The 26739-nt window shown below is 40.7% G+C and overlaps 1 protein-coding gene across 1 annotated transcript in view; it reads right to left on the bottom strand.

Annotated features, from left to right (window-relative positions):
* Nucleotides 1–26739, bottom strand: part of CDKL2 (cyclin dependent kinase like 2) — a 56736-nt gene that overhangs the window by 16241 nt on the left and 13756 nt on the right. The window contains exons 2-8 of the mRNA XM_056568143.1: nucleotides 22232–22426; nucleotides 15733–15911; nucleotides 15531–15643; nucleotides 10104–10243; nucleotides 7876–7964; nucleotides 4600–4723; nucleotides 328–626 (exon numbers count right to left, since the gene is read on the bottom strand). Of these exons, the coding sequence (XP_056424118.1) occupies nucleotides 328–626; nucleotides 4600–4723; nucleotides 7876–7964; nucleotides 10104–10243; nucleotides 15531–15643; nucleotides 15733–15911; nucleotides 22232–22426 (1139 nt within the window). The remainder of the gene's footprint in view (nucleotides 1–327; nucleotides 627–4599; nucleotides 4724–7875; nucleotides 7965–10103; nucleotides 10244–15530; nucleotides 15644–15732; nucleotides 15912–22231; nucleotides 22427–26739) is intronic.

The following is a 26739-nucleotide window of genomic DNA, read 5'->3' as shown; positions in this document are numbered from 1 at the left end:
CTGGACAGTTCCTGACATGGTGTCAGCAGAGAGCACTGTGGTCAGACAGAAAGGAACAACTCAACTTCCTCTGTAGTATACAGCAGCTTATAAGTAGTGGAAGGATTAAGATTTTTTTAATAGAAGTAATTTACAAATCTGTTTAACTTTCTGCCACCAGTTGATGTTTTCCACTGGAGTACTCCCCTTTAACTGAACTCTTGGTGCCCTTGGGTCAGTGAGCGCGTCTGAGGGTAATGTGTTTTTCCATCTCAACACTTAGTGCTAATAATGGTTATGGTGCTGCCTTCAACGTCCTTCCTCCCATCATGTTATTAATGCACTTACCTGAAGCTAACATGGCTAGAGACAGATGATGCATTGGTTGAGGATGTCAGATGAGGAGAGATGGTAGGAGGGTTGTAACTGATTGGAGGGATTATGCTGCACTGGATTTTTTGCTGATCTAAGCCAGTGCTTGATTCTTTCAGTGTGAAGTAAGGAGTAGTTCTGTTCTGATTTGGTCCATTAAATAAAGTGCTAGCATTAGATGCTACATCATTCTTCTCACTTTTATCTGTATCCATTTTGATTATTTTGACTTTTAAAGGTTTTATATCTTTTCCTTTAGATTCTATGTTGAAGTCCTACAAGAAAAATCAAAAAGCATTTGTTAATCTGGGTATGTTAGATCAATTAAAGGGATTGTCCTATCCTAAAACACATGCTGAGTAAATAGAGCGGAGACCACATTTCAGAATCTACATCTGTTGGCGAGATTAAAGAGCAGTTGCTAAGGTAATCTTTTTCTATGAATAACCCATCCTGTCTTTCATTACACAAACAACCCATTGACTTAAAAGGGTTATCCAGGAAAAAACTTTTTTTTTAAATATCAACTGGCTCCAGAAAGTTAAACAGATTTGTAAATTACTTCTATTAAAAAATCGTAATCCTTTCAGTACTTATGAGCTTCTGAAGTTTAGGTTATTCTTTTATGTCTAAGTAATCTCTGATGACACGTGTCTCGGTAACCACCCAGTTTAGAAGAGGTTTGCTATGGGAATTTGCTTCTAAACTGGGCGTTTCCCGAGACACGTGTCATCAGAGATTACTTAGACAGAAAAGAACAACCTTAACTTCAGAAGCTCATAAGTACTGAAAGGATTAAGATTTTTTAATAGAAGTAATTTACAAATCTGTTTAACTTTCTGGAACCAGTTGATATATATATATATAAAAAAAAGTTTTTTCCTGGAATACCCCTTTAAATATATCTCCTATGGTGATGCTGCAGGGAAATAGAACACTTACTGCCAGATTTCCTCACAAATTACAGTTGACTGTCCCGACAGGGACACACTATGATCTTGAAACACTCCTCTTGGCATTCTGCTGTAAGGGTTCGTTCACATGGGCCAATTTCATTGTGATTGTTAGTAGCGCATTTCATGCTGCAGGTGTGAATGGGGACAGGCTCTTAGCGGCAGATTTTCAGCGGATTTACCATGAGATGTATTTTCCAATTTTAAAAAAGCTGGGACATATTACTAGGTTATGCTTTCATTTCACTACTGGTGAAGGATTGACCAGTGAGACCCCATTAATCCTGAGAATAAAGGGGCTAAGTGTTGGTTTAGCCCTGCATCCTCTTTTAAGGAAAAGAAAAACCTGTGTGTGCCTTCCTTTAACACTGAAGGTACACACTGGAATTATAAATGTGTTTGAAGTCTGTATTTAGGAACCATTTGACAGTAATTCTTAATATGGCCCCAGGGCCGGACTGGCCTATCGGGATACCGGGAGTTTTGCCCGCAGACAGTCACCCTGTGGGCCAGCTAGGGCTGGCCCAATGTCCTAACCAGGACCAGACTGGCCATCAGACACAGCGTCCGGTCCAGGATGCAATAAACTATACCTGCGTCTTAATGATGCGATTATAGTTAAATGTGGTGCTTAGGTGTTTCGACAAAGTTAAGAGCCATTGGCTCCTTGCCCTGTCAATCACTCCAGTGGTCGCCTGTGATAGGCAGCCACAAGAGGCCCGAGCATCCGTCCTCTTCGCTCTGAGCTCTGGCGCATGTGTGACGTGATCATGCCCCGGAGCACAGACCAGAGGAGAAGCAGAGAGTGGTGGCCACATAGCGGACTATGCAGGACCGGGGGGGGGGGGGACTATTACTACGTAAAAGGGGCTACTGCTGCTACAAAAAATACTACTTAAAGGGGACTACTACTATTATTGCCAAAAAGGGGGGGGGGGCTGCTGCTGCTATTATTACTAGCTAAATGGAAGTAACTATCTACAGGGGGCAGCTATCTATACACAGATCTACCTACAGGTGGCTTCTGTGTAATTGGGGAAACCATGTGAAAGGAGACCTGTCTACCAACTGGAGAAACCTAACTACCTCTACTCTTCCTAAATTCCACTTATCTACCAACTCTACTGTGTAGGAGACTTAAGGAGTTATTATTACTGTATAGAGTGCTTTATGTGCTGGAAATAGGAGCCTGAAATGTTTGTTTGGCAGGTTCTGTGGAGACAAGTTGTGGCTGGAAGAAATCGCCATGACGGTCTGGGCCAGATGGAGAAGAAAAAAAGGAAAGTGAACGACACCGATCAGAGAAGACATCCCCTGGGAATTACTGGATTTAACTGTATGTAATCACTTATATGGTCTGCAGAGCCTGTGTGGAGCTGATATCTGTCACTATATGGTCACTGTATGGGGGGGGGGGGGGTAACATTTCCCCCTTACGGTATTAGTATTGGTGATCTCAGTATACAGGATTTGGTCAGTAACAGTATGATGGTAATATGTATAGCGATAATATTCCTCCTTTTATTCTGGTATTATTAGTATTATTGATCTCCGTATACAAGATTTGTCCAGTATCAGTATGATGGTAATATGTATGGTGATAATATTATTACATATAATGTAGATAATATGTAATATAATATTATATATAATATATATAATAATGTATATATTTTCTTTTTCCTATTATATACCATATTATACCCAAATATGATTGACAATTGGCCCCTCCCCTTTGTGGTTCCCCCTTCACATAGCCACACCCATGACCAAAATGGTCTGCTAAGTCTAAAATTCCCGTGCCTATTTTTGGCCCCAGTATGGCCCTAATAGCCCTGTGCATGAACCTTTGCATTTTTTTTTTTTTTTTACTAACATGAAAATGCTTATTCTTTTTGCAGGACAAGTTGTAAAGTTTACCATATGAAACAAAAAAAATAAAATGCAATGAGAAGATTTTTATGGGGTCATAAAGTTTTGTAGACTATGGGTTGACCAATAAACACAATCCTGGCAATGTGTATTTTTTTTGTTTGCAGTATTCATCACACAGGATAAAAAATTTTTTTCATACTTTGGCGATACAGAAAAGTCAATTCCTTTGGAATAGGCTAGGTGACAGAATTGGTCTCTATCTCTCATTAAAATGGATCATACATATGAAATTAAGACATTCTTTTTCTGATATTAAAACTTAAGCGTACATCCGCCACCCAGAACTACTACCCGTTGTGGGACCCAGAACAGGTAAGAGTTTAACTCTAATATGAAAAATGAGAAAAGAAAGTGATTAAAGTTTTTATTGAGGTTTTTTTTTTTTTTTTTTGCACCTCCTAATCTCCCTAGGGGATTACAAAAGTAATCTTTTGAATGCTTGTGGACTACAATGCAATACTATTGTATTGCATTGTAGTGTCATATCTGTAATTTCTTAGTAGATTCTGCATATATAGCTGTTCTAGCAGATCTATCATGGCAGACACAGAGGCCTTCAGAAGACCCTGCCTGTCTGACAACCGTTACAATGGTGCCAGTCAAAGTGTGGACAGTACTTGTACCAGTCAGATAGCTCCCTAAATGCCTAAAGGGGCTATTGACCTGGGCATCTAGGGGATTAAAAGGCCAGCAATGGTGTGATCATCATTGTCAGTCACTGACAATAGGTGTCGGCTGTAGATAGCAGCTAGTACCCACCAGGTATGCTTCCCAACATTATGGCATACCTCTATGTCAAATGTCAGGAAGGAGTTAAAAATGTTTTCTATACAGGTAATTATAGGATTCAGGATATAATTTGGCTCCATTCACTTCAATGGAACTGAGCTGCAGAATTATACCCAACCTGGAGACAGACTGGGAGTGGTTTTTGAAAGAAAGTAGCTCTGTTTTTCTATTCCTGGATAACCCCTTTAAGTCATTTGGTCTAAAATGTGATAACAAGTACAGCCACAACCGTATATACAGCATACAGACTAAAAAAACAACAGTATATTGACATAAACATAATGATCTATACAATAAAGTCATATTTGTTATACATTTCTCTCCAACAAATACAATCTGTACACACAAGTGTTTCCATTAAACATTACAACAAATAAAAGGCCTTTATAGAGCTACATTGACAGCAAAATAATAAATATATTGAACTTAAAAAAAAAATAATATTTTGTTGCCCAAAATAGCTGTAGAGCAAAGGGGTTAATAAAAGCTTGAGTTCTTGTTTTGCTTCACATATTTATACATATTTTAGTCTTGGGTTAAGATGAAGGGAATATAGATTAATGCGGTTTACCTGCATGGCCAATGCTTTCTTCTCTCCAGGGTAATCATCTTTTTTGGAGTTTTTAATTTTGCGGGGAGGTGATGGATTGTCTTTAGACAGCTTCTGGACTTTGGCACTGATTTCCTGTGAGAACCTTTCAAGAAGTAATGATTATGTGTAATATTTACAGACCATGCAACCTGCCTTAGTATTATTTAATAAACCTGTTCATCTTTACAGTCCCATGTGATATGTAATGACCTATAATATTCCAGCCTAATGTACATGTACACTGGTTATAAAATATATTGGTCTTTTGACTTATACATGCCTGTATTTTTGAAAACTTGAATTAAAACTTTACTTAAAAAAAAATATAAAAAATAAATGTATATATATTCCGTGTCTATGTAATGATTCAAATAGGCTTTAAAGCGGTACTCCCCTGGAAATTTTTTTTTTATCAGTTGGTGCCAGAAAGTTAAAGGAGTAGTCCAGTGGTGATTCAGTGGTGAGCAACTTATCCCCTATCCTAAGCATAGGGGATAAGTTGCAGATCGCGGGGGGTCCGACCCCTGGGGCCCCCCGCGATCTCCTGTACGGAGCCCCGACAGCCCGCTGGAAGGGGGCGTGTCCACCTCCGCACGAGGCGGCGGCCGACACGCCCCCTCAATACAACTCTATGGCAGAGCCGAAGCGCTGCCTTCGGCAATCTCCGGCTCTGCCATAGAGATGTATTGAGGGGGCGTGTCGGCCGCCGCCTCGTGCGGGGGTCGACACCCGCTATCTCGGCGGAGAGCCGGGGCCCCGTACAGAGAGATCGCAGGGGGCCCCAGCGGTCGGACCCCCCGCGATCTCAAACTTATCCCCTATCCTTAGGATAGGGGATAAGTTTTTCACCACTGGACTACCCCTTTAAACAGATTTGTAAATTATTTCTATTTAAAAATCTTAACCTTTCCAGTACTTATTAGCTGCTATATGCTCCACATGAAGTTGTTTTCTTTTTGAATTTCCTTTCTGTCTGACCACAGTGCTCTCTGCTGACACCTCTGTCCATTTTAGGAATTGTCCAGAGCAGGCGAGGTTTGTTATGGGGTTTTGCTCCTACTCTGGACAGTTCCTAAAATGGACAGAGGTGTCGGGTGTCAGCAGAGAGCACTGTGGTCAGACATAAAGGAAATTAAAAAATAAAAGAGCTTCCTCTGGAGTATACAGCAGCTGATAAGTACTGGAAGGGTTAAGATTTTTAAATAGAAGTAATTTACAAATCTGTATAACTTTCTGGCACCAGTTCAATTGAAAAAAAAATGTTTTCCAGTGGAGTCCCCCTTTAAAGAGGTCCTGTGGCTTTTCCAAGCATTATGACCTTCCTGAAAGCTTAGGGTGCCCTGAATCTAGGGGTGTTCTTATTTTATGACTCCCCCCCCCAATTCATGAGATATGAGGGTTTTTGGAGCCCCTCTCACGAGTGAATACGTCAGGTGGGCGTATCCTTCACTAAAATACTGTGTACTGATGCTGCAGTAAGGGGCTGTGATTTACATAAGAGATGTGCTGGAGCTGGCTGTGTGAGTCTCAGGCAGCAGGATTACATGAGATATATGTAATCTTATACCATTATGCAGACAGGGGATAATGGGGTAAAAGTACCGGTACAATCTTTTTCCTCCCCCAGCAAGTGCAGCACCTGATTCCAGCTCACAGTCCCATGCCAACAATGATTTTCAGGTACTGTCAGTGTGTAGAGCAGGTACTGTCAGTGTGTAGAGCAGGTACTGTCAGTGTGTAGAGCAGGTACTGTCAGTGTGTAGAGCAGGTACTGTCAGTGTGTACAGCAGGTACTGTCAGTGTGTAGAGCAGGTACTGTCAGTGTGTAGAGAAGGTACTGTCAGTGTGTAGAGCAGGAACTGTCAGTGTGTAGAGCAGGTACTGTCAGTGTGTAGAGCAGGTACGGTCAGTGTGAAGAGCAGGTACTGTCAGTGTGTAGAGCAGGAACTGTCAGTGTGTAGAGCATGTACTGTCAGTGTGTAGAGAAGGTACTGTCAGTGTGTAGAGCAGGAACTGTCAGTGTGTAGAGCAGGTACTGTCAGTGTGTAGAGAAGGTACTGTCAGTGTGTAGAGCAGGTACTGTCAGTGTGTACAGCAGGTACTGTCAGTGTGTAGAGCAGGTACTGTCAGTGTGTAGAGAAGGTACTGTCAGTGTGTAGAGCAGGAACTGTCAGTGTGTAGAGCAGGTACTGTCAGTGTGTAGAGCAGGTACTGTCAGTGTGAAGAGCAGGTACTGTCAGTGTGTAGAGCATGTACTGTCAGTGTGTAGAGAAGGTACTGTCAGTGTGTAGAGCAGGAACTGTCAGTGTGTAGAGCAGGTACTGTCAGTGTGTAGAGAAGGTACTGTCAGTGTGTAGAGCAGGTACTGTCAGTGTGTAGAGAAGGTACTGTCAGTGTGTAGAGCAGGAACTGTCAGTGTGTAGAGCAGGTACTGTCAGTGTGTAGAGCAGGTACTGTCAGTGTGAAGAGCAGGTACTGTCAGTGTGTAGAGCAGGAACTGTCAGTGTGTAGAGCAGGTACTGTCAGTGTGTAGAGAAGGTACTGTCAGTGGGTAGAGCAGGAACTGTCAGTGTGTAGAGCAGGTACTGTCAGTGTGTAGAGCAGGAACTGTCAGTGTGTAGAGCAAAAGCAGAAGCCACGCACTGGAATGTACACAATGTGGGCTTCACACTGACAGGACCTAACAAATCATTTTCAGCCCAGGCAGCGCGGCTTGTGCAGCCAGAGAGTGAAACAACATGGGGAATCAGAAGAGAAAATGATTGTACAGGTTCTATAGCCCCCATCATCCTCATAAATCCCATATCATCCTGCTGCCTGTAATTCACACAGCCGACTCCAGCACGCCGCTAATGTAAATCACAGCCCCTCCCTGCAGCATCAGCACACACCCTATTGTAATGAAGGGTACGCCTATTTGACTGATGCCTATTTCACTTATAGATGGGATACAAAACCCTCATTACTTGGGTATGGGGGGGGGGGGGGGGGAGGTGAATTCATAAGAACACCCACAGACTCAGGGCCCCCTAAGCTTTCAGAGGGTATTAAAAAGTCATAATGTTTCGGGAGGCTGTAAGTTTTCTGCATCATTTTTTCTGTGACTAAAAATCGGCTCCATATAGCTGAATTTGTCATGTGTGCATATACCATAAATATGCTCTTTCCAATATTTTTTGTTAAAGTTTTGCCTAGATTTAGGTTAAATATGGGCCCCAGTACACTATCCAGACCTCATTGTGGTATCAGACCCACCTCTCGGAGAAGCCGTCCTTCCTAAATAGGTCATGCTGCAGCAACATCATACAAGATGGTCTTTTGTCTGGATCAATTTGTAAACAGCTCTGGAAAAAATGTTAATGGTAATTGTTGCAGAAAAGGAAATGCTTGGTGTTAAAAGTCTAAGCAGAATGTTTTAACATGATTTTCCCAAGTGTAATAAGATGCTAATCTGTAGAGCGTATAAATAACACATTGTGAGAAACAGGCTATTTTGAGAGGTTTAGAGAGATTGGCAAGATTCACACATAGCGGTGCATTACATATTTTCTGGTGCTTTGTTTGTAGGCTGTGCTGCATGAGGTTCAATACATGTATTTGTATTATATGCTCCTTTTCATTTTAGGGTAAGAGTTCGTATGTAATAACAGCAAATTCTAGACCCACAGTAAACTAATATAATTGCCTATATACACTGTCTATTCTGCTACAGTAATCTTAATGTAAAGAAATGTTGTCAGCATAAGAATCTGTTCACACTAGCTTCCTGGCTTCTCCTTCTTAGTCTCCCGGTTTCCTCCAACAAACAAACAGTTACTGATAGACCCAATCAGAGTTTTGGTAGTTTTGCCAAGAATCAATAATGGAAAAGTTGACATAAAACCAGGTGGAATGCCTGAATATGGAACAGAGCCTAAAACTTTAAAATACTATATAAAAAAAAATCTCCTTTAGTAGTTTTAAAAATTGCACCTTGCTGGACTGTGCATGTTTCACTCTGGTCAGTGAGGAGTTACAGGCTTGGGCCAATCAGCAGCTAAGGAAGGGTATATGATTCCTCCTCAGCCTTCTGGGCTATTGATTTCAGTTTTGGTCTGATTCAGTTCTGTTTGGTTTTCAGTCCTGTCTGTGTCTGTTCACACTTGTTACTTTGTTTTAGCATTGGCTTTGTAGTTCTGACCCATTTGTATAGCTTTTAGCCTTGTTCTGTTTGTTCGTGATCTGTTTATTCTATGGTCAATTTAATCCTGTCTAGTTTGTATCTGTTATGTGAACATGTATCTTGACTTATATTCACACCTGTGTGTTTTGTCCTCTGCCACGGTATATGTCCTGATCCATTGCTTCTCTTGCTTTGCCCCTATGTCTGGTGTGTAGTATTTTGATCTGTTTGTGTTTTGAACTCCTCCATGGTTTAGGTCCTGATCCATTGTTTTGCCCCTAGTCTGGAGTTTTGTTTCTGTGTTTAGCCTTGTGTGATCTTGTACCAGTGTATCATGATATGTATAGTGTCCTGACTTAAGTTAACCTGTTCACTCATACCTGCAATATATTGCTTTGGTCCTTAGGCTGTTGTCAGTACACTATAAACCTTATATCTGTTTGTTACTAATTTGCATTTCTCTGGTCATATATTATCCTGATCAGTTTGTGATAGCTTATTAACCCTCCATATCCTGACCTATTTCCTTGACATATGTACAGTTCTGTTTATTGTTTTGATATTATGCCCCTGCACTTTAGGCCAGCGGAGGGACCCATGCCCAGTTGTGGATCCACTTTATAGTTGATACGCAAGTAGGCAGGGAAAGTGGTTCTGAGTGAGCACAGGGCCACACTATTCTCTGCCCTAATTGTTAGTAGTAGTAATAATATTTACTCACAAAAAAGATGAGATCTCTATGATTAAAATTTTACCTTAAATACGGGATCTGAGATCTGAAGATAATACATTATAGTACAAAGAAGATGGCCCAGATTTATCAATTTACTGAGAGACAAAAACTAGAGAGATTTTCCTAAAACAACCAGTGAAAGCTTTAATTTTAACAGAGCTTGCCAAGATATGAAAGCTGAGCTGTGATTGGTAGCTTTGGCCAAATTTCTTCAGTTTTTGTCTCTCGGTAGATTGACAAATCTAGGCCATTGTCTTTGTAGTATGAGGTATCATCTTCAGATCTCAGATCCAGCAGCCAAAAAAGGTGACAATTTTAATTACAGAGATCTGAATATAAATTCCACCACTAAATGAAAATTTTCTCTATAAACATTTATGGTATATTATTGTAAGGTTTAAAGTTTTAGACTCTGGTCTAAAGTAATTTTGTCTCTCAATGACTGTTTGGATTTGTTTTTGCCAGGGTCACAGGGAGAGCACCCAAGGGCTACCAGTCGCCCCAACCACTGATTAATACATACAGGGAATCTAGTGAAATAGCAGCCAAATATAAAGATATACTGAACTAATGGATAATAAAAGTTACCTTTGCTAAATCTAATATAACAGGGGAGAGTTTAGGATATCGCTTTTCAAGTGGTTCAACTTCTTTAATCTCTGGCAAAGTCACACCAGCAAACAGTGGATTGTTATAGAATAGCTCCTGAAGGCGTGGAGTTAGGTTTCCTACAACAGATAATGATAACTTGTAAAGGCGGAACACTGTATGGTAACAAATATTTTATTACCAACATAATCAGTTACATGCTGGTAAATACATAAATACATACCATTATTGTATACCTCCATTCTATAGACATATCAAAACGAGCAAGTGATGAGGTGGAACTATCATCACCAGTGGTATGCATGAACATACCGTACTTCTTTTTTAGTCTATTGAGAAGCATTGACTATGCTTTTTTATAGTAGGAGTCAATGTACAAAAGTAGTAATTCATAACAAATACCATAAGTCAGGCTTTAAGTTAGGCATTGATAAATCTCCCTCATAGGGTTTACCAAATTTTGTGGGTGCTGGAGTCCACACCCCTTTGTGAAAAGCACCACTGAAAATTGTCAAAAGCCATAAAAGTTGGTGCAAAACTTTTTTTTTACTTCAAAACACTGACGTAAACTTTCAATAAATTCCTAGTCTCACTACACATTCAAACAAAACCAAGTAGTCTCAACCCTTTGGTATTGTGATAATCTCCAGCACAGGTGCTCCAGAATGCTCGAGGGCGTGGACCCACACACTGGATACACATGAACAAAGAAGATATATTCCTTGGCAAGTTTGGTAAAATAGGAATTTTCTTTATTCAAAATTAATTGAAATGATACCACAAGTACATCACATCATAACAGCAAAGACCGATGTGTTTCGAGCAGCTAAGCGCTCTTAGTAATAACTAATAATAATAACTCTTAGTCATAATCTTGACTAAGAGCACTTAGCAGCTCGAAACCTGTCAGGCTGAACCTATTTGCTGTTATGATGCCATGTGGTATTATTTTAATGAATTATTAATAAAGAAAATTCCTATATTAACTGTATATCCTATAGTGACTTATATACCCCAGTTGGAGGGGGGATGGCCTTGGCTGCTGACCAAGATGGCGGCGTAGGAGATTCTCTTGTGGGTTAGCGTGCAAAACGAGCAGAATACTTATTGGCGGAGAGCATACCTTCACTGCCGGCAATCTGCACAACTCCGGTCCTGCGTGCCGGACTCTGAGGGTCCAGAGAGTCAGCTCAGGGGTCTGGGTGGCACTCGCAGCAGCTTTGCAGAGGGAGACACTTGCGAACATGCCGGCAACAAGGAAAGGAGGAGGGAAGCTAAAGAAGCTGGAGGATTTCAATATGTCACCTGCCTGAAAAGAGTGGTGCAGGTCAGGCACTGCTGACCCTGCTATGGGTGGAGAAAGGCACAGACGGAGTGGCTCTGAGAATGATGTGAGATCCAGGGCAGGGGCAAAGGAAAGGAGACCCTTGATTATGGCTTTGCCAGTACTTACCATATTGATAGACATACCGAAGGCTACACGGTGGGAGGAGGAGGACCTGGAGATGCCAGGAATGCTGAGACATCAGGTACCGGATACAGTTAATTCAGACTCTCCTGGAACAACAGTGGGGGGGAGGAATTCCCTCAGATACAGACTTTGAAAGAGGCAGCTAGTGTTTGAGAAAGCCTAGAGCATTATGCTAGCTCAGAACAGGCTGGGGAACTATTGGAATTACTACCTATAAGTGCCGTCTCAGTTACTGACACTACTTTAAAATCAATGTTACTGGCTTTCAGTCTTACAATACAGAATAACATATCACATACTCTGTAACCTTTAAGGGCTGCAGTAACTGAGCTACAGGAGAGAACACATAGGACGGAGTCGAAAACAGCAGAGCTGATAAGCTCACATAATAAATTGATGGATGTACATCAAAATTGAGAGGCTGAGGTGCGAGAATTGCAGCTTAAAGTGGCAGACCTAGACGACCGGTCACGCTGTAATAACATCAAATTTCGGGGGATCTTGGAGACTATACTTGCAAAAGAGCTAACACCTTATATCCAAGGCCTCATAAAGTTGGTGTTACCAAATTGTGCTGAAAGTGAGATGACCATAGATAGATGCCATAGACTTCCATGACCCATATATATTCCTGAGGATAAGCCCCGAGATGATTTAGCAAAAATCCACTTTTTTAATGTGAAAGAAAACTTCATGGCATGTGTTCGGAAGCAGGAGTTTGTTCCGGAAAAATATAGTAAAATTATTCTGTTTACTGACCTTTCTGCAACCACTCTACAACACCGTAAGAAATTCCAGATAGTTACCCAAGTATTGTGGGAGCATAAGGTACACTATAAATGGGGCTATCCAACTCGCCTGTTGATAAAAGGAACTGATTCTGATCATGTTATGCGCACGCCAGAAGAAGGGACAGAACTGTTATTAAAGTGGGGCATACAGACCAATAAACTGTCTATGTCAGCCTCTACCCTTATGGCCCATGTGCGACCAGAGTGACTAATGGTGGGCCGAAAAATTTGTTAGCATTAGCTACTATACCCATAGATGCAATTTAGAGTGCCTTATACTTTTTTCCTACATGCCTTTTGTTTGGCCATCAAGGGATTTTTTGTTTTTCCCCTTTTTAATTGAACCCCCATCCTGATGATACGAAAAGATCATCAGTTTTTTTTTTCCTGTCTTTTTTTCTTTCCTTTTCAGGTTATATTTATCTAGGATACTATATAATAAGATGTAATTTTTTCTTTTGTGTTCTTTTTTTCTTTTTCTTTATTTAAGGTACAGGATGCTACAGTAAAGGTGTTGATAATGCACAGGTCTAGATATATATGTAATGAATTGGTGGTTGAAAAATTATACTATTTTCTCTTTGAATATAAATGGTATTAAAGTTATTATCATTAAATATTAATGGGTTCAATGCCCCTCAAAAAAGAACATACATGTGGGCAGAAACAAAACGGACAAATTGCGATATATTATGTGTTCAGGAGATGGATCTTATTTCAAAGAATGCCTCAAGGATACAGAATGCACTCTTTTCTATACCAGACACACTACGCTACTAAATCATAAGGCATATTATTGGCCATAAATGATTTAGTGACCTTTAAAGGGGTACTCTGGTGGAAAAATGCTACAGAAGAAATTATTTTCTTTTTTAATTTCTTTTTTGTCTTGTCCACAGTGCTCTCTGCTGACACATCTGTCTGTGTCAGGAACTGTCCGGAGCAGCATAGGTTTGCAATGGGGATTTTCTCCTGCTTCCTGATACGGGCAACAGGTGTCAGCAGAGAGCACTGTGGACAAGACAAAAAAAGAAATTCAAAAAGAAAAGAATTTCCTCTGTAGCATACATCTGCTAAAAAGTACTGGAAGGGTAAAGATTTTTTTAATAGAATTCATTTACAAATCTGTTTAAATTTCTGGCACCAGTTGATCTAAAAAAAAATGTTTTTCACAGGAGTACCCTTTTAAGGAAGATCTGGTATTGATTGACCCTAATGGCCATTATATAATAGTGGTTTGTACAATTAACGATATTGTTTATACAGTCATGGGGGTATACTGTATGCTCCCAACAGGGGTCAGAGACATTTTTTTCAAAAGATCTTGCGTTTAATAGAAAAAAACAGACGAGGTCGCCTATTGACATGTGGGGACTTTAATGCAGTCATTGACCCCAGTTTGGACACATCTGCAGCAAAAAGAGCAGATTCAATGGCTCTCTCTGATCTCTTCCATCGAGAAGAATCATATGATGCATGGAGAATGCTACATGGGGAGGAAAAAGACTACACATATTACTCAGGGACATATAACTCATTCACGAACAGATTTATTTATTATAGACCGACAGTTTTTAAATAATTTTAAATGTTCCCCCGATAGAACCCTTTGGTTGGGCAGATCATACCCCCATCACCTTAGAGCTATATGAGAAAGGGATGCAATCATATGTTTGGCATAATAATACATTCCTTATACATCACTTTAAATATGAACGAGAGTGGGAGAGAAACCTGGAACTCTATTTTGCAAAAAATGCCACATCAGAAATATCTCCCACATTAATATGGAATACTCTTAAAGCCTATATTAGGGGCACTTTTATTAAGTTGGGCCATGCATACAAGAAAGAGAAAAATGAGCAATTAGATATTTTAATCAGGAAACAGAAATTATTGGATGAGCAAAATAAAGTCTTTCCTTCTCCTGTTTAGCAGAAGCATTACAGAAAATAAGCATGAAGGTTCGTGGCTTTCTAGCAGAAGACTACGCAAAGGCCATGCAGAAGGTAAGAGGGCAAGATACTACGCATATGACAACAGAGCGGCTAAGCTGTTAGCCACACGATTGAAGGGTAGACAAGCAAGATCTAGGATCCATTATTTGGTAGATGAAGATTCAGGAGAAAATATTATTCAGGTTTATATAATTTGAGGGAAGACATTTCGATACTGCAGCCTACTGCAGTGGATTGCCAGCTTCAACAGGAAACTTTAGGCCAATATCATTATTAAATGCCAACTTAAAAATGTATGCAAAGCTGTTGTCCCAGCGTTTGTCGGATGTGATGCCCCAGCTTGTGGAACGTGATCAAGTTGGATTTATCAAAGGCTGACAAACATGTGACAACACTAGGAGAGTTGCGAATTTACTTTATCATCCGAAGAGGGAGAAGGAGCCAACAATATTAATGTTGCTGGATGCCGAGAAGGCATTCAACTGTATTCATTGGTTTTTTGCCTTCTCGCCACTCTGAAATGTGTGTCTTGGGAACCGCCCAGTTTAGAAGCAAATCCCCATAGCAAACCTCTTCTAAACTGGGCGGTTCCCGAGACACGTGTCATCAGAGAGCACTTAGACAGAAAAGAACAACCTTAATTCAGAAGCTCATAAGTACTGAAAGGATTAAGATTTTTTAATAGAAATAATTTACAAATCTGTTTAACTTTCTGGAGCCAGTTGATGTAAAAAAAAAAAAAAAAAAAAAAAAAAGGGTTTTCCTGGAATACCCCTTTAATTTATTATATCAATGTTATTGTCTATACTGTGTGCATGTTTCCAGCGATGTGTCTAGTGATTTCATTTTAAATTATTTTACATGCATTACTGTATTTTTTTAATAAAGATCTTAGAATAGTTTTCTTTTTGTTTTTGTGCCCTTTTCTTTGGAGTTTTTGTGTCACACATTGGTGCACATATGGGACCTTGATCCTAAGCTGTAGGTGATAAAAAATTCCTATATTAGCAAATTTGCCAAGGAATATATCTTCTTTCTCACTACAGATCTTCTTTAAAAGTGCCTCAAATATTCACTTTAAGTGATGAAGTCAGTATTTTGAGTATGTCTCACTCATCTGCTTCTGACAACATAAATGTCACAGATGGTTTAGGAATTTTACAAACATTGGTTAAAATAACCTTACCTTGGCACTTAACTATGTGATACAACTGATCAATATCGGAGTCTCCAGGAAAAAGTGGTTCCCCAGTAAGCATTTCCGTTACCAAACAGCCAATTGCCCACACATCAACAGCCCTAAGAACAGAATGACAATCTTTATCAGCCCTGAAATACAAGACACATTACAAAATGTTTCACTGCAGTCTATTATCAAAAGGTCTTACTTGCCATACTTGATATCGCCAACCAAAAGCTCAGGTGCCCTGTACCATCGGGTGGCCACATAATCTGTGTATACTTCGCCTGGAGCAGCCAATGTCCGTGCAAATCCAAAATCACATAGCTTTACCACCCCCGTATGTGAAACCAGTATGTTCTCTGGCTTTATGTCACGATGAAGTATCTAGAAAAGGGGTTATAATATAAGCAATAGACAAAGTGTCAGAAAATCCAGACCTTTACTATAGATACTTTAGGAAAAAGTAAAAATATGTCTGTAATAAAAATGTACTTATCAGGCCTAGGCACTACCAAATGTATGGAGCTGGGCCTAGAAAGCAATGCAAAAGCAGATTGTGGGGGTGACGGGAGCTGTAATATTGTTGGTTTATACTATAGCTCGGCAATCCATATCAAAGTCACAGAAAACACATTTTAATTGTTATTATTCATATACTAATTGGTCCTGGAATTGGGATGGGTGGATAAAATATCCTTTTTGAGTCTGAAGGACTCAGGGAAAAAAACTTTCAGGTATTATAAGAGAAATTATTTATTTCAAAAGTATTATCAGGTCCCAGATGTCTTAAAGATGGACCCCAGGATCTGGCAGGAGAGAAGATGGGCCCTAGGAAAGGGAATTTCCCATGCATGGAATGTAGTCACTGCAACAGTATGATCAAGGGTGATACATTTTGTCACCCTCTGACTGGACGTACATTTAAAATTAAGGACAGATATACCTGTAGATCATCTTTTGTAGTTTATATGTTACAATGTCCATGTGGTTTATACTACATTGGAGAAACCATAAATGAGTGCAGGATCAGATTAAATGGACATAAATCATCGATTAGGACGGGCAGGGTTGACTTGCCCATACCGAAACACTTTAAGGAGTTTGGTCATAATATTAGCCAATTGCGTTTCCGGATTATAGATCATGTCCCTATACTACGTAGAGGAGGAGACCGGGAAAAGCTATTAAAACAAAAAGAGCTAAAATGGATTCATCTATTAAACACATTAGAACCTTGTGGTCTGAACATTGATTTTAGTCTAAAGCCTTACATGTGAATAAATTTTCCTTTTCCCCTTTTTTTTCTCTCTTTTTTTTCCCTTTTTTCTTTCTTCCTCCTTCCCCCCCCCCCCCCTCTTTTTTCTCCCTTTTTTTCCCCCTTCTTTTCCCAAACCCCCCCCCCCTCCTTTTTCCCCCCTTTCCTTTTTCCCCCCTCCCCTTTCTTCCCCCCCTTCCCCCATTCTTTTTCCCCCCCTCTTCTTCCCCCCCCCCCCTTTCCTTCCTTTTCCTCTTTTTCCCCCCATCTCTCTCCCTTCTTTTCCCCTTTTTTCCTTTTTTCCTTTTGCTTTTTTCCTTTTTCTTTTATCTTTCTTCCCCCCTTTTTTTCTTTTCTCCCCTTTTCTTCCCTTTTCCCTTCTTTTTTTCTTTCCCCCCTTGTTTTAAAAAATTCTTTTCAATTTATTCACCTCTTGAACCGTGTAGTTCTTATTATATACATCAAATATGTGCTAGGAATGGCCATGAGTGTTTTTAACCTTCTCTTTCTTTACCTTTTATATTTTAGATCACTTATAGGATGTCACGTTGACACTATGTAAGAACAGGAGGGAGTGATTTACATGGCATCAATCAAATCTAGACAACTTTTCTTATATACTCCATGACTATTAATGTAATTTTATTACTATTACTCGCCAGCATTTTTGTATTGCTTCTTTTGTATCTTTTGTACTTTTATATTGACACACACGCTGCTATGTTATTTATTTATAGATTTCTACTCCCCGTACTTGACTAGGTTTAATCAGTGTTGGTAACCTGGAGCCCTATGCGCTGCGCCTTGAATTGACGCATGTGCATTGGGTTGGGAACACACGACCCGGTATTGTACCGAAAGATGAGCGTATCCCTCTGCGGCTCTTGCGCAGCCGCATTAACAAGCGTCTGTGGTAACCATAGTGTCTGTATTACATGGGTTCACGCATGCGCATAGTAACAGTGGAACTTGCGATATGAGAGCCGCGGCAGGCGCGATCTCGCGCAGCCGCAATACATTTGTTTACAAACATATAGACACATGGAGGGATGGAACGATCGTAAGTACTGATATGACAGCTATTGATAATCAATAGAGCTAGTCTCGACTCTGATGCCATGTACACTCCCCCCTATTCATTTATTAACTATTGTATGGTCACTAGAGTGAGAATATGCACTTTATTGTAGCAGTCATTGTTTGTTGTGATGATGTCACACATGAGAACCAATTACCTTTAGAGGGTTGGATGGAATCATTAATCACAATGTATCACAGCTGTTTGTAAACCTATCAGAAAGCACCTTGATGTATTTAAGTTTTTCATTTTGTATGATTTGTATGCTTGACAAAGGCAGTTTGCCGAAACGTTGCACCGCTGTCACATTTATGGTGTGAATAACCTTGGAAGCCTTTCCACTTGATCCTGGACCTCTGATTATTTGTGCTGTGGTGGAGATTGCATTTTTACAGACCTTTACTATAGATACTTTAGGAAAAAGTAAAAATATGTCTGTAATAAAAATGTACTTATCAGGCCTAGGCACTACCAAATGTATGGAGCTGGGCCTAGAAAGCAATGCAAAAGCAGATTGTGGGGGTGACGGGAGCTGTAATATTGTTGGTTTATACTATAGCTCGGCAATCCATATCAAAGTCACAGAAAACACATTTTAATTGTTATTATTCATATACTAATTGGTCCTGGAATTGGGATGGGTGGATAAAATATCCTTTTTGAGTCTGAAGGACTCAGGGAAAAAAACTTTCAGGTATTATAAGAGAAATTATTTATTTCAAAAGTATTTTCAGGTCCCAGATGTCTTAAAGATGGACCCCAGGATCTGGCAGGAGAGAACAGCATTCTGACGCTGTTCTCCTATGCTGTATGCAATGCTGCAAAGAGCTAAAAAGTCATTTTGAATGGTACACGCCATGACTGGTATCCAATCATAGGGAATCCCAGTCACGCTTACTGCGCCCTTCTCCCGCCAGTCAGGCTTGAAAGGCAGGGCTTCTCTTTGTACTCAGGTTATCGATCAAGTAAGACTGAGTGGGAATAGGGCATTGTGAGTGTGAGCTGGGGGGTCCATTCCCCTTTGAATGGATACAAGTCATGGTGCATGCCATTCAATGTTCTATTTTAGCTCTTATTTTTTAGCTCCTCACCTGTCAGGTCCCGGGGTTACTGTCTGAGGCCCTGGGGACCTGAGAGGTTCTCTTTAAAATTAACTCAAATTGCTGGCATAGCTTGCCTACACGAGAAAGAATAAAGATGGATACAGGAAATAGCCAAAATGATCCCTCTTTTTAAAATTACTGGGACCTGCTGTTATCACCAGATGCTTTTATAAAAAGCTGCTATGCAACAACTTAAGTACATTTTAGCATATATCTTATTATGCAACAAGCCAGAAGAAACAATGGCTTTGAGCATCAGGCTAGGTGACAATTGACATGGGTAAGTTCTAGCTTTCACTAGAGTTTCCATTTAACCCCCCCCCCCCCTCGAACTTACAAGATTAATAGCAACCATAGTTAGTCCCAATGCTTCACTTTCCACTGAGAAGTGTCTAGGAAGCTGATGTATGAAGAGCTTTTTTTGTTGGGATTCTTACACTAAAGAGCCACTTTAGTTGTCCCTTTTTAAGATGGATGAAGAAAACAGGTGGTCACATGTCATTTTCCTTACAACAATTTGTTAGTTATGGACAGTGGTGTAGCTATAGAGGTCGTAAAGGTCGCAATTGCGACTGGGCCTCATAGCCAGTACACTATGTGCTGCAGCAGGTCGGGCCCTTGTGCAGCGCTCGAGGGCCCGGGCCCATCGCTGCCAGCACATTCGTTTTTTTTTTTTTTTACCATCATGTCGGGCAGGGCCAGGCATGGGCCCTTTAACCCTTTAAAAATGTGTGCAGTTGAGGCCCCAATTGCTGTTCCTGAACCTTTTGCAAAAACTACAACACCCATCATGCCCTGACAAGCTATAAGGGCATGCTAAGAGTTGTAGTTTTGAAACAGGTAGAGCAGTGTTTCCAACACAGGGTGCCTCCAGCTGTTGCAAAACTACAACTCCCAGCATGCCCGGGAAGCTGTAGTTGTAGCTTTAAAATAGCTGGAGGCACACTGTTTGAAAAACACCAAGCTAGAGAAGCCTAGGTCTATCAGGGCATGCGGAGCTTGGAGTTTTGCCCAATAGGGCATGATGGGAGTTGAAGTTTTTGCAGCAACTACAGAACCTGTTGCTGTCAGGGAATGCTGGGAATAGTAGTTTTGCTCAGATAGAATGGAATAAACAGTGGAGGCTAATGGGGGATGTAAATTACACACCTATATATGCCAGTGCACAAGAATACAGCCTAAATAATCACGTGATTATAAAGTTGCAGAGCCAAGTAGACCTCCTTCATCCAACGTTTTGCCCAAAATCATCATCACACTCCAGAAGAAGCCATTTTGAGCTTAAGCCCTTTAGGACACCCATTATGCCAATTTTTGCCCTTACATTTTTTTCTTCCTCTCCTTTTAAAATCCATAACTCTTTAATTTTTTCACCTACAGACAAATATGCGTTTTTTGCTTGAATAATTGAACTTTGTAATGACAGCACTTATTTTACCATAAAATGCACAGCCCAACCCAAAAAATATTATTTGTAGGCGGAAATTTATAAGAAAACTGCAATTTGCATACTTTGGGGGGTTTGGTTTTTACGCAGAGCACTTTATGGAAAAAATAATACATTATTTTTATTCTGTACGTCAATGCGATTAAAACAATACACAATTTATATTGTTTTTCTTTTATTGTGCTATTTAAAAAAATGCTAACTTTTTTCTTTACATTGGTATGCAAAAAATAGTCATTTTCTGACCCCCTATAACGTTTTTATTTTTCCGTATACAGGGGAGAGGGCTCATTTTTTGATCTGTCCTTTTTACTTTTTATTAGGGGAGGGGGTTTTATATAATTTTAGAAGCTTTTTTTTATTTTTTTATTTGACAATGTTTAAGTCCCCATAGGGGACTTTTATATGCAATCATTAGATTGCATGTACTGTATAATACTATATCTATGGCATTGCATTACACAGTCTGACCACGATCCACTGATATAGCTTGGCTTATCCAGGCTACATCAATGAATCGGCGATCCGGCGGAAGGAGGCAGTCAAGGGGACCCTCAATCACGTTGTGAGGGTTCCGTGAGCTCCACTAAACTGCGGGTATCTTTCAGGTGTGAGATGGAATGATGAGGATGGGGTGCAGAAGGGGGGTGACCATGTATGAGGTGATGAGGATGGGGTGCCAGGGGGGGTGGGGGGTGCAATGGGTTCATGAGGAGGCCTCATGAAGAGGATAAGAGGGGTGGCATGAGAAGAGCAGAGGAGCTTGGAGGAGGGCAGTGCACTGGCGGGATTCAGCTGAACTGAGAAAAAACACTGTGTGACAGTATTATTATTATTATGGACACAGTGTGTGGCAGGGTTATATTCTGAGGGTACAGCATATAGCAGGGTTATGTTTTGAGGGTACAGCATGTGGCAGTATTATATTTAGGGGCACAGTGGTTGGCAGGGTTATATTCAGGGGTACAGTGTGTGGCAGTATTATATTCAGGGGTACAGTTTCTGGCAGTATTATATTCAGGGGGTACAGTTTCTGGCAGGATTATAATGATTAATGTATTTGTATAGAGGATGAGGATCTAATATCAATGTGAGGAACCAATGACGTCCGGGCATCAGACTCTGCAGAAGATGTAGCTGGAAAAAGACCTGGTGCCCGGACAAGATGAGGAAGAAAAGACAACAGTGAAGATGTCACTCAGGTCACTGATATCATTGTGTATTCTGTCTGACCTAATCTGTGGCTCTCCAGACAAGATGAGAGTTGTAGCTTTGCAACAGCTGGAGAGCCACTTGAACCAAGGACCCCCACCATAAAAATGGGCTGCTTATTTTTAAATCCCTGAAACTATTTTTGGTCCCAGCTCGGCCCTGCCTGCAAGTCATTAATATCTTTGTACAGCCGAGGCCAGGTAGGGGGGTCATCATGGATTAGGGAAACGTGTCGTAGGGGGGCCCAGGACAATTTTTCGCATATTTTGGTTATGGACAAAAAATAATATATGACCATGCTTTTTTCCCTTTTGGGCAGCCACATTAGTAGCTTAGGCAGCTCTAGTGTGAGGACCCCAATAATCAGTTCTTATATCTCATCTTTTTTTTAAGGTTTGATTGTTTTCAAGTTTCTTTAACCCTCCGCTCCCTGCATTGTTTGTCTACTCACTTTTGCTCATAAGGTAAACTCCAAGGACAAGTCTCATTATGTAGCATTCATACAGAAAGATCCACAAGACCTTATTTGGTAATAAATGATATTACTTCATTGTTAGGGATGTTCATAAATAATGATCAAACAGTAATGGGAAGTATTATGCTACTCACATTGTGATTGTGGCAGAATCCAATCCCTCGTATAATCTGAAATAAATACTTTCGAACCCTGTTGAAATCCAACCCATTTGGAAACTGTTCAAGGTCATCAAGCACTGTGCGGTCAACAAATTCAAAGACTAGATACAAGCGCTTCTTTTTCTTGCAGACTTCTAATAAATTTACCAAATTTTCATGACGTAATTGCTGTGGAAAAGAAAGGAAAATAGAAGACATAAGTAATAAATAATTTACTAATTTACTATTGCAATTTTTTACTCTGTACCTTTATTACCACCATTTTCAAGCCTTTTCAAGCCTTGGACTTGAAAATGGTAGTGTGAGACCACAGAAATGTTTCTGTACCTGTATTACTGGAATAAGGCTACTTCACTGATTTGAATACATCAGTGTGCTGCAGTCGCCTTCTTGTTTGTAGGTAACAGTTCATACAAGAAGTAGCACGGCACTGCACGGCACTGCGCTTATGGAGGAAACTAACGTGTTGGCCGGAGGAAGCACACTTAGTGTGCGAAACAGGAGCTCGGTCGCACATCACTATCCCCCCACTACCCTTTCCCTCTGTTATATTGTAACGTGAGTATGCTTCAATAAAGAAGAACATACCAGCTGAGATGGCGAGTTGCCGATTTCTTCTCTTCTCTTTGAATGCCTTCTTGTTTGTATCTGCACCTTTGGACCCAGGACCGGGGTCCCTGAGACTGCCTGCACCCACAGCATTTGTTCTTTATACTGGTTGTGTTGCTCTTCTTTATTCTTCCTGATGCTTATATGTATAATGTAAATACTATATACTGTAGGAAAGCAGCACTTGAGTAGGAACAAAGAGTTGCTTGGTGCCAGCATGAATACAAACTGATTTAAAGTCCTGAATTCACAGAAAAACTGCAGCACTCCAAAAAAATAAAGCAGAGATTTATTTATCTACATTCTATACGGTGGATCAAAGGTGTAGTGACATTTTAGTCCTCTCACAGTCACAGAAACTTTTCAAAGATTTGAAAAAGATCTAGTGAGAGGATTTTGTATTTGAGAAAACAGATATTTTTATCTCCTGCCTGCCTCTTTAAAACTCAATCTAATGGGCTTACCCTGGCTGGGTCTGCATGACCCCATCATAGACTGGAACACTGGGTAAATACAGTTGTGGTAGAGGGTGTGATGCAGGGCAGATGGAATTACCCTAGGGGCAGATGGCATTAACCCCTTGTATTTGTGATTGTTTATCCTCAATACCACCCGAAGGTATACCGCTGGATCCTGGGCTAGGCACAGGGGCAATAATGACTCCAATGTCAAGTTACGGACAACAGAGATTTATTGAGTGACAGATGGAACAGTCTATACAGCTTAGTCAGGCCCAAGGAGGTGACCAGTGACCTCAGGGATTGCTGGGTCTTGTAGTGGACTGGGACAATATTGCTGCAGGCCTTGCTGACTCTAAACAGATGACTTTGACATGACTGACTTGAATGGGACTGACTATACCCCAATTGTAGCTTACTTGAAGACTTGTGGCTGCTGGACTGACTTGAGGCCTCCTATGGACTCCAGACACACTCTTAGGACTTGATATGGCTGGACCTCAGCAAAGACTCAGAGCTGAGCTCAAAGAGAGCGAAGAGATTCCTCCCAGGACTTATATAGGGGAGACTCTGGTGGGGTCCTATAGGTCACCCTAGGTCACATGGTCACTGACACCTCACTAGGTTACACTCACATGACAAAGGGTAAACCCCATGACAAATATTCTTAAAAGGTACAACACTCTTATATATAATACCTAGCATAAAAACAACTGTACAAAGGGAACACTGCGGGGAGGCTGACTGACAGGGCAGCAAGGGCACAGGGGTACAACTCCTGTACTGGCGCACCACACAGTGGTCCCTCAACTTACAATGACCTCAACATAAGATATTTTCAACATACAATGGTGTTTTCTGGGCCATTGTAACTTGAAAACAGACTTAACATACAATGCTACAGACAGTCCAGATATGTGAAACGTGTCAATGGCTGGAAGAACTGACCAATCAGAATGGGCATTTTACTGGTAAAACATCTGTATTACAGAAGTGCATGCACTGACTGGTTGTCTGGTAGTGCCTCCCTACAGTACAGGGTGGTACTACATGTTCTATACTACTCTTTACCTGTGCCACGGTTAGCTGCTCCTTTGGACACCCGGTGAGGGCGGCTGTACAGGACCCTGAAGACGCAGCCTCCAGCAGCTTTCTTACTTTTACTGTATATGTAAGGACTTGCTTTATCTATATTAGTTATCTACTCATTTTTCTTTAATCCTCACTTTTTCCTATTTTTGGATGACATTTTGGAGTTTCAGAACCAATTACCAGGTTTCCATAGAGTTATGGTCTCAACATACAATGGATTCAACATACAATGGTCGTCCTGGAACCAATTCATATTGTAACTTAAGGGACCACTGTACATCTTTGGGGATCTCATTGCCACTCTGCTTGTCACAAGTCAAACCTGCATTTCAGTCTCCATTACCTCAAAACCTGTCCGAACTTCCTCCTCAGCATTTTTTGGATTTGTAAGCAAAAAAGAAGTGAAAACACAGCCACCCACCTCCCCTACGACTGCCTGTGGAACTCTTCCCTATAACTACAAACCTGCATAGTAGAGACTACCCACTCAGTCTCACTGAGACCCAGGCTATGTCCCAACATATTAAAAATAAACCTAGAGAGGGGCTTTATTGAGGAGTCAACTTCACAAGCTAGTGCCATGTTGGTACAGAAAAAGATGGATTTCTTCAGCCCTGTATAGACTACAGAGGTCTAAACAAGATCACTGTTAAGATAAAATATTTCTTACTGCTGATCTCTAAACTTTTTTTTTTATAGAAGCCAAGATCTTCTCCAGATTTGATCTGTGCAATGCCTATAACCTAATCTGCATCTGAGAGACGATGAGTGGAAAATGTCCTTCAACACTCGTGATGGTCACTACAGGTACCTTGTTATGTCCTTTATCCTCTGTAGTGCTCCAGCAGTTTTCCAAAAGTTCATCAACAATGTCTTCTGAGACCTTCTCTATGTCTTTGTTGTGGTGCTGATTTACTTACCTGATTCGACCTCACACCAAAAGCACAATCTTGCAATCTTAAGAAAAAATTGGACGCAAAACTCAAGAAGTCATCCATGCTGTTCTTGGAATTTATTGTGTCTGATACAGGGTTACAGATGGATCTGGCTAAACTGACATGCACCCTAAACTGTCCATGTCTGTGTATATTGATTTATTGTATGAGGCAGCTCGGCAGGCAGAAAAAACCTTTATTGAGAATCCGTCAGCTAGGTTACATCAGGGTTTGGTCAGAGCACAAGCTGAACTGAGACAACATTTATTGGAGGCCACCAATAATAGGCAGATGATGCAAAACCAAGTGTTATATGCAGAAGGAGAGGCGGCAGGCTATATGTTAGCAAATATTGTTAGAGCGCAAGAACCACCGGCCAATATATTATCTCTGCTGGATGAAAACGGGAGTGAGATTAATAATAATGAAGGTATAGCAGAGGTTATGTTAAAATATTATTCAAAGCTATATGTGTCTAAACTTCAGAAGGGATCTGAGCATATAAGGGCATTTCTACAAGGAATAAATCTCCCTAAATTATCGACAGAGGATAGGAATAGCTGGAAGCAGAACTTACATTGGAGGAACTTGAGTCAACAGTAAAGGCGACCCCTAATAACAAGTCACCTGGAGTTGATGGAATTCCAATAGAGGTATATAAAAAATACGGGGATATTGTACTACCTGAACTGCTAGAGCTATTTAAACAAGCGTTGGTCGATGGATCTCTCCCTTTATCAATGCGACAAGCAATTATCATTGTCATATTGAAGAAAGGGAAAGATCCTCGACTACCCGCATCATACAGACCAATTTCATTACTTTGCAATGATGTTAAATTACTAGCAAAAATATTAGCAACTCGCTTGAATAAGGTAATAACTACACTGATACACACGGACCAAGCAAGTTTTATCCCAGGAAGATCGGCTTCAGAAAATTTGAGTATACAAATTCCTCCGAACTCTCCCAGAGATAGGGCCATATTCTCACTGGATGCAGAAAAAGCATTCGATTCAGTGGAATGGCCCTGTCTCTGGGCGACTCTGGAGGAAATGGGCTTCGGACCTAAATTTATATCATGGATTCAACTTTTATATAGTAGCCCGAAGGCATGTATTAGAGTGAATGGACAGGTGTCGGCAAAATTCCCTCTGTTTTGCGGTACGAGACAGGGGTGTCCTCGGTCTCCACTGCTGTTTGCCATAATAATGGAGCCTTTGGCAGAATATCCGCGCAGCTCCGTTGATAGAGGGGTTTTAGTATGGGGCCCATAAAAATAAGATAGCTCTTTATGCAGATGATGCACTACTGTTTCTGAATGATATGGGCCCCTCACTGAAAAACACAATAGAGGGAATTTCTTGTTATGGTGAACTTTCGGGGA

The sequence above is a fragment of the Hyla sarda genome, chromosome 1 (genome assembly GCF_029499605.1).
Source record: "Hyla sarda isolate aHylSar1 chromosome 1, aHylSar1.hap1, whole genome shotgun sequence".
Classification (NCBI taxonomy): domain Eukaryota; kingdom Metazoa; phylum Chordata; class Amphibia; order Anura; family Hylidae; genus Hyla; species Hyla sarda.
Note: the sequence above shows the minus strand (reverse complement) of the source record. Positions and strands in the feature narration are given on the sequence as shown.